Source organism: Miscanthus floridulus, chromosome 17 (genome assembly GCF_019320115.1).
Source record: "Miscanthus floridulus cultivar M001 chromosome 17, ASM1932011v1, whole genome shotgun sequence".
Classification (NCBI taxonomy): domain Eukaryota; kingdom Viridiplantae; phylum Streptophyta; class Magnoliopsida; order Poales; family Poaceae; genus Miscanthus; species Miscanthus floridulus.
The window spans coordinates 94,632,348-94,642,338 of record NC_089596.1 but is presented as its reverse complement, the minus strand read 5'-3'; the positions used below and the strand labels follow the sequence as shown (position 1 = coordinate 94,642,338).

The 9,991-nt window shown below is 50.0% G+C and overlaps 2 protein-coding genes across 5 annotated transcripts; one reads left to right on the top strand and one right to left on the bottom strand.

Annotated features, from left to right (window-relative positions):
- Positions 1-493: 493 nt before the first annotated feature.
- LOC136514940 (chaperone protein ClpB1) lies at positions 494-4,384 on the bottom strand. 2 transcript variants are annotated; one of them, XM_066508643.1, is made up of 6 exons: positions 2,883-4,383; positions 2,500-2,781; positions 2,042-2,382; positions 1,416-1,695; positions 1,113-1,310; positions 494-1,011 (listed from the first exon to the last, which is right to left on the bottom strand). In XM_066508643.1, the coding sequence occupies exons 1-6, from the start codon at positions 4,218-4,220 to the stop codon at positions 712-714; spliced, it is 2,739 nt and encodes a 912-aa protein (XP_066364740.1). In that variant the 5' UTR covers positions 4,221-4,383; the 3' UTR covers positions 494-711. The 2 variants fall into 2 exon arrangements, with proteins under 2 accessions (XP_066364740.1, XP_066364739.1); XM_066508642.1 differs by having other exon boundaries at positions 1,113-1,695; positions 2,883-4,384.
- A 148-nt stretch (positions 4,385-4,532) lies between these two features.
- LOC136514942 (probable transcriptional regulatory protein At2g25830) lies at positions 4,533-9,976 on the top strand. Of its 3 annotated transcripts, XM_066508647.1 has the most exons (8): positions 4,536-5,112; positions 5,210-5,325; positions 5,662-5,723; positions 6,130-6,286; positions 6,717-6,766; positions 6,879-7,019; positions 9,026-9,146; positions 9,496-9,976. In XM_066508647.1, exons 1-8 carry the CDS (start codon positions 5,016-5,018, stop codon positions 9,586-9,588), a joined length of 837 nt encoding a protein of 278 aa, XP_066364744.1. In that variant the 5' UTR covers positions 4,536-5,015; the 3' UTR covers positions 9,589-9,976. The 3 variants fall into 3 exon arrangements, with proteins under 3 accessions (XP_066364743.1, XP_066364744.1, XP_066364742.1); XM_066508645.1 differs by having other exon boundaries at positions 4,644-5,112; positions 6,745-7,019; XM_066508646.1 differs by lacking the exons at positions 9,026-9,146; positions 9,496-9,976 and adding an exon at positions 7,221-8,991 and having other exon boundaries at positions 4,533-5,112; positions 6,745-7,019.
- The last annotated feature ends 15 nt before the right edge of the window (positions 9,977-9,991 follow it).

Sequence of the window (9,991 nt, the reverse complement as noted above, 5' to 3'; positions counted from 1 at the left end):
AGTTCAGGGCTAGTCCTGAGCTAAACTAACTCTAACCTCTAGCTATGCTAGAGTATCCAAACAGGATCATTGTTTAGCCATCACGGCTTTTGACACTAGAGGGTGCCCATTTCAATTGATATAGCAGGTAAAAAACACGAAATTGATATAGCAGGTAAATAGCACCGCTAATCTTGAGCTCCGGCGATCACTTTGGTGTTCGCTAGCCCAGACTGGCCCTTGTGTTAATTGACACTAGAGGGTGCCCATTTCAATTGATATAGCAGGTAAATAGCACACTGCTAATCTTGAATTGAGGATAGCTTTGTGTACAACTTCTACTGCTTCTACACATTCATGTAGTACTACACTCCTAGCTCAAGTTCCGATCCAAATCACACAACCGCAATGTGTGATTTGGATCTTAAAAAAAATGACGAACTGATAACATTCGTTGAATGATGGAACCAAGTAGTACCACATTGGGGTGAGGCCACCTCTTTCTTCTGAGCACTTTACAAAAACATCATTTCATTCATTCGTTCATCCATTCCGTTGCAGATGCTTGACAAACAGCCGCGTTACAAGAACGTCATCAGAACTCAGAAAACAACATCTCTTCACACGTTCACAACTTATCTACACGCTTATTCAGAAGACACTCGATGATGACGGCGCCAGACCAGAGCCGGGGCGCGTCTCCGCGTCCTCCGGCCGGCAACCTGCACGCTCTCACTCCTCGTCCATGCCGTCCTCGTACTCCTCCATGATCCTCATCTTCTTGACGGCCTGCGCGGCGTCGCTCCTGACGGCGTCGTTGGGGACCTGGATCAGGATGTCCGACTTGAGCCCCGTCTCCGCGTTCACCAGCCCGCCGCTCCGGTCCACCCTGTATGCCAGCTCGTCCTTGGCCGGCGCGGCGTCAATGTACACGGTGCAGTTCTCGTCGATCACCTCCTGGATCAGCATCTTCGACAGCTGCGTCACCACCCTCTTCTCGATCCACCTCCTGATCGGCCGCGCGCCGTACACCTGTTGAACGTCACACAACAGAGTCAGCGTCATCAGAGCAATAGTGGTTTTCTGACGAGCGGAATTCAGATGAATCAATCATGGATGCTATGGCAACATACCGGATCGTAAGAGAGAGACAAGATGATGTCCAATGCGGCGTCGGTCACGGCCAGAGCGATGCCCCTCTCGGCAAGGCGAACGGCGACGTCCTTCATCTGAAGGCGAGCCACCTTCCTCAGTTGCTCGTGGGACAGAGGATCGAAGATCACGATCTCATCGAGCCGGTTCAGCAGCTCAGGGCGGAAGTGCCTCCTCACCTGCACACACACCCCACTCGAGTTCAGCATCACATTGCAGATAGGAAGAGGAACAATGTCGAACACACACACAATGGATGATTCTGGATGTATCGCGCTGCGTACCTCCTGCATGACCAGATCGCGAGCGACCTTCATGGAGTTCTTGCCCACCATCCCGGCGAGGAGGTGCTCAGCGCCGAGGTTCGATGTCATGATGATCACGGTGTTCCTGAAGTCCACCGTCCTGCCTTGCCCGTCCGTCAGCCTGCCGTCGTCGAGGACCTGGAGCAGGGTGTTGAACACCGCGACATGCGCCTTCTCCACCTCATCGAAGAGGATCACGCTGTACGGCCTCCTCCTCACTTGTTCAGTCAGCTGTCCACCCTCTTCGTGGCCGACGTAGCTTCAGTCAAAAAAAAAAAACATTCCATGTCAGAACGCGAGTTCAGCCGATTACTCCGAGGCCCAGTTTAGTTGCAGAAAATTTTGGCAAAACGATACTGTAGCATTTTCGTTGTTATTTGGCAATTAGTGTCCAATCATAGTCTAATTAAGCTTAAAAGATTCGTATCATGGATTTCGTCTAAACTGTGTAATTAGTTTTATTTTTTATTTATATTTAATGCTTCATGTATGCGTCTAGAGATTCGATGTGACGGGAAATCTTGAAAAATTTGGTGTTTTGGAGGGAACTAAACAGGCCCAGCGCAGTGAAAATACGACAGATGCATCCGTGTTGTGCTACTTACCCAGGTGGTGCTCCGATGAGGCGAGCAACCGAGTGCTGCTCCATGTACTCGGACACGTCGATGCGGACAAGCAGGTTCTCGTCGTCGAAGAGCTGCTCGGCAAGGGCCTTGGCCAGCTCGGTCTTGCCCACACCAGTCGGACCCAGGAAGAGGAAGGAGCCGGTCGGCTGCTGTGGCCTGCCAAGACCGGCTCTCGACCTCAGCACCGCCTCTGCGACGGCGTTCACCGCCTCCGTCTGGCCGACCACCCTCTGGTGAAGCCTGTCAGCCAGGCCCACCAGCCTCTCCTTGTCGTTCTGGCCAAGCCGGGTCACTGGAATACCCGTCCACCGGCTCACCACCTGCCCATAGGAAAAAAAAAACACCATTTCAGCACGCTGCACGACTTACACTACAAAGAGACGATCGGCAATCCGGCATTGCTCTGGGAATTCCTATGGTGGTGAACATCAACATACCTCTGCAATTTGTTCAGGGCCGACGGTTTCAGTGAGCATCAGGTTCTCCCCTGTTTCGCTCTCCAGCTTGGCGATCGCGGCGTCGATCTCCTGCAGGGCGCCGTACTTGAGGTCGGCCACGCGGGCCAGGTCCATCCGGCGCTCGGCCTCCTGCAGGGTGAACTGCAGCTCCTCGCGGCGCTGCTTGAGCTTCCTAATCTCATCGATCCTCTCCTTCTCCTTCCTGTACTTCATGGTCAGGGGCTGCAGCTTGTCCCTCAGATCGTCCAATTCCTTCTTGACCTGAAATATGGCCACAGTTAAGCAACGTCAGCATCAAAACAGAACATCAGGCAGAGGATTTGTTAGCCTTACTCTGAAAATTCAGTGATCAAGATACGCACCTCAACCAGCCGGGCTTTGCTGGCCTTGTCCTTCTCCTTCTCGAGCGCGTGGAGCTCAACTTCAAGCTGGATTCTCTTCCTCTCGAGGTTATCAATCTCCTCCGGCTGGCTGTCGAGCTGCACCCTCACATTGGCGCAGGCCTCGTCCACCAAGTCGATGGCTTTATCAGGCAGGTGCCGACCCATGATGTACCTCGCGGAGAGCTGCGCCGCGACGACGAGGGCGCGGTCCTGGATCCTCACACCATGGTGGCCCTCGTACTTCTCCTTGAGCCCCCTCAGAATGCTGATGGTGTCGGGCACGCTCGGCTCCGCGACGAATACCTGCTGGAACCGCCGCTCGAACGCCGCGTCCTTCTCCACGTACTTGCGGTACTCCTCCAGCGTGGTGGCGCCGATGCACCGGAGCTGTCCCCTCGCCAGCATCGGCTTGAACAGGTTGGCAGCGTCCATGGAACCCTCCGTCCTGCCCGCGCCCAGGACGAGGTGTATCTCGTCGATGAAGAGAATGACCTTCCCCTCGGCCTCCTCCACCTCCTTGAGCACGGACTTGAGCCGCTCCTCGAACTCGCCGCGGTACTTGGCGCCCGCGACGAGCGCGCCCATGTCAAGCGCGATGAGGCGGACGTCGAGGAGGTTGCTGGGCACGTCGCCACGGACGATGCGCTGCGCGAGGCCCTCCACGACGGCCGTCTTGCCGACGCCGGGCTCGCCGATGAGGACGGGGTTGTTCTTGGTGCGGCGCGAGAGGATGCGCACCACGCGGCGGATCTCCTCGTCGCGGCCGATGACGGGGTCCAGCTTCCCGGCCTGCTCGACGAGGTCGCGGCCGTACGTCTTGAGCGCCTGGAAGTTGGTGTCCCCGGACGCGGACTCCACGCGGCGCCCCTCCCCGCCGCGGAGCTTCTCGAGCTCGGCGCGCACCCGCGCCGCGGACACGCCGGCCTCCTTGAGGCAGTCGGAGATCTGCGAGTCCTCGAGCAGGCCGAGCAGCAGCTGGTCGACGGCGAGGTGCGAGTCCCCGCGCTTCTTCTGCGCGGACTGCGCGCGGCGGATGGCCTTGATCAGCGCCGTGGACGCCGGGACGGAGTCCGGTGGCGGGGACTGCGACGGAAGCTTCTTGAGCGCTTTGCTCAGCACGCGCTCGAACGAGTCCCCGGCCGCTCCGTCGCCCCCCGACGCCCCCGCGATGGCCTGCCGCAGGATGCCGCCCTTGTCCGCCGCCAGCGCCGCGGCCAGGTGCAGCGGCGTGAGCTGCGCGTGGCCGGCCTCCGACGCCGTCTCGTGCGCCGCCACCAGCGCCTCGTTCGTCTTGTGGGTGAAGTTGTCCGGATTCATGGCTGCTGCTCTTTGCTACTCCTCACAATCTACTACAACAAGCAGGGACGAAATCTCCTCTCTCTTGGTTTCTGATGATGAGATGATATCACCAGGTGCTTGTGGTATGGCTTTTGCTTCGGCTAGTGTTTGTGCTTGACGTGTGTGCCTCGGCGGTGGAGGGCGGTGAGGATAAGAAGGCGGAGTGGAGTGTTCGTCGGGAGTCTAGAAGACCGTGGAAGCGATCCGAAAGAAGCGACGAGACAGAGGAAGAAGCGGCGAGACGTTGCGAGAGGGTTCTATGACATGTGGGCCTTCATGATCCTGGACCGTTGGATTGTTGGCAGGAGTGTCCCGATGCCTGACGCCTGGCGCGGCTGTTGACAGTAGTTTCTGGCATGTGGGGTAGGGGTCTCTGTGAGCCGTCTGTGTGGTGGGCCCACGAGTCATCCATAAACCAAGATTAGAGACTAGAGAAACCATACTCTTGGCACGTGACAACTGATGACGAATTGACAGCTCTGAACTACGCAACGATGACGTGTCTTGGTCACCTAGTCCAGGTGTCAAAGCTGCAGACTGGCAGCGCACGGTGTATCGACGGTTCAGACTTGGCGGCGTTCAGTACAAGCGTCAAATCTGAGCCGTTTCTTTCCCATCCCCATTAGATCCGGTCAGCCGGCCAGCCGGGTGCACGCCCAGCTCACCACCGCGGCGGCCCGCCCACAGCAGCGCCCCACCACCCGGGCGCAGCAATTCATCGAGCAGCTGCCGCGCGAGCTTACTCTCCTGCGGCCACCGGCCCACCAGGGCACCATGGCGTCCGCCGCGCGTGCTCTGGGGGCGCTCCTCCACAGGGCCTCGTCTCTGTCCTCCTCCGCTTCCGCTCTCCGGGGAGCCTCGCTCCTCCGCGGTAACACGCTCGTGCTCGCGCGCTCTCCTCTCCGCCGATCTGGTCCTATTGCACTGTTGGAATGTTTGGTGTGTTGATGGTTTGCTGGTGCTGTCAGGGGATCGACCTATTGGCAGCGCCGGCCTGTTCCAGAGGCATGCGGCGAGGCGGCGGATTTCGTCGTTCCCGCCGCTCTGCATGGGACGACGCTCCTGCAAAATCGCTGGAAGGAAGGTGATGTGCTCTTGCCTTGATCTTCTGCACAGTGTCACAGTAATTCGAAGTTCGGGACCACTGGCTGTGCATATTCTGGTTGGGCCTCTGCTTGGAATAACGGACATGGATGCAGCAACAAATATCAATGTGTTTCGAATTTTCGGTTGTCACTGAGTATATGAGCTAGCTTTTGCTGCTAAGTAGCCTAGTATTAATTTACTCTCCATTAGGATAAATGGATAATTGTGTAGGAAAAAAAAACTAAAAACAGGAAGCAACTTTCATTTCTTGTTTAATGTAGTTAGCTTTAACGTCTCAATATGTATCCTCACACTAGTTGTTTCTTTGATTCAGGATGCCCAGAATTTGAAGAAGATGAAGCGCAACAGCAAAATTGGAAAAGAAATTGTTGCTGCGTAGGTGTTGCTGGACACTGTGATCTTGCATTATCATTCTTACAGATTGTCATTTCATCGATTTCTTAATTTGGATTGTTTTGAGCATAAGGTTAATCCAACATGCTACCATCTGCTAGTATCTGTTGCCATGTCCTCTTTAAAAAGCATAGGATGTTTTACTTTTTTGGTAGTTTAAACTTAAATAATTGGACATCTGTAGCATAGCATGTTATTGCCTTGTGAAGGTATTGTGGTTGTATTCTGTAATTAGACATTGCCTGCTTAATATCACTGAAGTGAGTGTCACTATATCTTACCAAGTGGTAGGCCTTGTTAAAATGGAACGGCAACAGACAAGACCAAGCATCAGAGTTCAAGTGCCATTCATTTAAATTAATCTGGTTCGTTTATGTATATCACACAGCATCAAGAAGGGTGGCCCGAACCCTTCATCCAACACAACTTTATCAGCTATACTAGAGAAAGCAAGGGAACTTGATGTCCCTAAAGAAATTTTGGAGCGCAACATCAAAAGGGCATCAGAAAAGGGACAAGATACTTACACAGAAAAGGTTTATGAGGTAAACTTCTCTGCCACCAGTTTGATATTATACATTATTAATAGATTCTCATTTTATGATATACAATAACTCATCTCAAAGGCAAGTATAGTATATTTGCATGCACAGAATAAATGGTTTGTTCAGATATGAGTAGGCTTGTATGCTACTCCATCTGTTCCAAGTTATAGTTCACTTAAGTCTCTCTAATTTTGACCAAGTTTATAGAAAAATGCATCAACATTTACAGCATCAAATTAGTTTCATTAAATTCTCCGTGAAATATATTCATAGTGCATTTACTTGAACTTGTAGATTTTAATAGTTTTTTTTTCTAAAAACTTGGTCAAAGTTAGAGAAATTTGACTTGGGACAAAGCTAAAGTGAAATATAATTTGGAACAAGTACAAGTTACTTAGAGTACATATAACTTTTTATGTGGTTTACATAGGTTTTAAGTGCATGGAGAATTTTCACAGGTCTATGGTTTTGGTGGAGTAGGTATGGTCGTTGAAGTTCTAACTGACAAAATTACAAGATCAGTTGCTGACATTAGAAATGTGGTAAAAGACTGCGCAGCAAAATTGGCTGATCCTGGATCTGTTACCTTTAGATTCAGACAAGCTCGAGTGGTGAACATAAAAGTTACTGACGCAGATAAGGACCAACTGCTCACCATTGCGTTAGATGCTGGTGCTGATGACGTCCTTGAACCAAATTTTGATGATGACGACTCTGAAGAAGAAGCAGAAAGGTACATGCTCGTATAATGCTGAATGCTTTTTTGTTTGATGCAACACTACAACAACAACAACAACAACAACAAAGCTTTAAGTCCCAAACAAGTTGGGGTAGGCTAACCCAGCAGAAGCAATCAAGGTTCAGGCACGTGAATAACTGTTTTCCAAGCACTCCTATCTAAGGCTAAGTCTTTGGGTATATTCCATCCTTTCAGGTCTCCTTTTATTGCCTCTACCCAAGTCAACTTCGGTCTTCCGCTGCCTCTCTTCACGTTACTATCCTGGCTTAGGATTCCACTACGCACCGGTGCCTCTGGAGGTCTCCGTTGGACATGTCCAAACCATCTCAACCGGTGTTGAACAAGCTTTTCTTCAATTGGTGCTACCCCTAATCTATCACGTATATCATCGTTCCGAACTCGATCCCTTCTCGTATGACCGCAAATCCAACGCAACATACGCATTTCCACGACACTTATCTATTGAACATGTCGTCTTTTCGTAGGCCAACATTCTGCACCATACAACATAGCAGGTCTAATCGCCGTCCTATAAAACTTACCTTGTTTTATGCAACACTGTTTGACGCAACATACGCATTTCCGCGTCACTCCCTGAACAGTGTTTGATGCAACACTGTTTACTAGAAAACCAATGAAGGTGTTAGTCGGCAATCAGGTGCAGATCCTCAGCCTCACACACACTTGAGAGCTGGATTAGTTGAGAAGAGAGAACAGAGAGCACAACACACACACGCACAGGAGTGCCGCTGCTACTGAACTAAGGATGCAGCTGGTCCTTGAACTTGATTATATACAAATTCTACTTGGTCCTTGAACTTGATTATATACAAATTCTACTCTAGTACAATAGGTGTACACCTAGTACTAAGCCCATATCAGTCAGCATGACAAGAACTGTGGCCATACCAACCATACTTCCTACTATTACAAGGCCATACCTGCCCAACATCAGCTTTCGCTGCTTTCCTATCTACTATTAGCCTCATGTCTGATGCGGCGCTGGCGATGTGGAGAGCGTAGGGGAGAATGGAGTACATGAGACTGAGAGCTATAGAACGCAGAGGATAGCGAGGCCATGGCGCGGTGGGTTCATCGCCGGCAGCCACCGTTGAAGGGGAAAACGCACCCGCCTGTTCCTTCTTCGATAATCCTTATTGCACAATCTAAGGTGCCCTTTATAGTTCAGGTGCACATTACTAATAATAGTGAAGCAAATCTCCTAACGTCACTCCCTGAAAAGCCTCTCCCTAGACTGACCCAGCCCTTTAGCCACGGTCTGGTCAATCTCCTAAAATCACTCCCTGAAGAGCTTTCCTAAACCACTCAGCCGCTAGACGACCTGGTGGCCGTGCATGCCCCTGAGCCTGGTGGCCTGCATGCCCTTGAAGACCTCTTCCTAAACCGACTCAGCCCCTAGACGCGGGCTGAGCCTGGTGGCCGTGCATGCCGTCGCCTGTACTGCCGCCCAACAAATGAGTCGACAACATGTCATAGGACTGTTGGACAGGATGAAATGAGTAGTACAGAAGATGGGAAGCATCACAAGAACTGTGGCCATACCAGCCATACTACCTACCATTAACAGGGCCATACCTGGCCAACATCAGCTTCCCTATCTACTTAGCCTCATGTCATAGGAGACAGGATGGCATGAGCAGCACAAAATATGGGAGTAAAGAGCAAGAGCTGACCGAATTACTAACAGAAGTTTCAAGTTGCAATACACTAGATTACTTGTCCACATATGATACAAGTACCAGTTAACACAAATTAGGTTATGAGCAACTTTCCAAAGGCGCAGGAAAGCTGTGTTCTGAGTCAGAGAACATAATGAAGTCACAGTTTTGTACTTAGTAATGGTTATTAAGGTCGCTGTATGATAGTACCAAATTCTATGCTATATCTGGTGCTTTCCTTTCTTGTTTACTGCATTTTAATAAAAGCAAACTTCCTTTGGATTCTCCTTGTATCTGAAAGCTGCCCCTTTCTATCCAAAGGTTCTACAAGATAGTTACTACGTCAGAAAACTATCCAGTTGTGCTATCGAAGCTACAAGAAGAAGGATTGAAGTTTGAAACTGATAATGGCTACGAACTTCTTCCTCTGAACCCAATTGAGGTACAGTGGTACACTGTTTTCCCTTTTTATTGTCAAATCTGTTGTTTGCACAAGTTGCAAGTTAGGGTTTAGGGTGCAGCTGTACTTGAACATGGTTATATTGATGCCAAATCTTAGAAATTATTTTTATTGCATATAGTACAGGACAGCCAAGATAATTGCATAAACAATTGACAAGTGAAGCCACAAAGGCAGGATGATTTAGTGTCAAATATGCAAATTCTTCATAATGTAGTTCATTGGCTGTTACCATGTTATCCATTTGGATTCTATTCTTGCAAAATGTCCATTCTTTTAGTTCCTACTAGGAGTGTCATATTATCTGACACTTTCCATATTGTTTTTGCAGGTGGACGACGAGGCCATGGAACTAAACAAGGAACTTGTTTCAAAATTGCTAGAACTTGATGACGTTGACGCTGTCTATACAGACCAAAAATGAGTGAATTCATGAGCTACAACAGCCTAGAGCTCTCAGTTCTAGACACGCCCAACCCATGGGCCTTTGTTGGAGTATATTCAGTTTTCATTGATGGGAAAAAATTGATAGGTCTGCTTATGATGCCTGGTTAGTTGCGCATCATCGGCTCTAAGTTCCCAAAAACTTAATAGTGATCCAACAATTTTTTGATACTGTGGCATATCTCAAACTCATGTTTATACCTTGGGTTTTTGCCCAGCCCATCCTGTTGGGAAACTCATCAGTGATCTGCTATATGTTCAGAAACAAAATCTGAGAAATCATTGTAAAATAATACGACGCCGATCCATTTATTGGTATTTGGTAAAGCATTGAAATGAAAATGCATTGGCTCTCTGAAATGAATAAATGTGCTCTTCGACGA

Bases quoted from the DNA above. Each gene is read 5' to 3' on its own strand.
- LOC136514940 (XM_066508642.1), bottom strand. From the start codon at position 4,220: ATGAATCCGGACAACTTCACCCACAAGACGAACGAGGCGCTGGTGGCG. The intron at 2,782-2,882 runs GTGCGTATCTTG...GCCATATTTCAG, and splicing joins GCAAAGCCCGGCTGGTTGAG to GTCAAGAAGGAATTGGACGA. The intron at 2,383-2,499 runs GTATGTTGATGT...TCCTATGGGCAG, and splicing joins GCCCTGAACAAATTGCAGAG to GTGGTGAGCCGGTGGACGGG.
- LOC136514942 (XM_066508645.1), top strand. From the start codon at position 5,016: ATGGCGTCCGCCGCGCGTGCTCTGGGGGCGCTCCTCCACAGGGCCTCG. The intron at 5,326-5,661 runs GTGATGTGCTCT...TCTTTGATTCAG, and splicing joins GCAAAATCGCTGGAAGGAAG to GATGCCCAGAATTTGAAGAA. The intron at 5,724-6,129 runs GTAGGTGTTGCT...TATATCACACAG, and splicing joins GGAAAAGAAATTGTTGCTGC to CATCAAGAAGGGTGGCCCGA.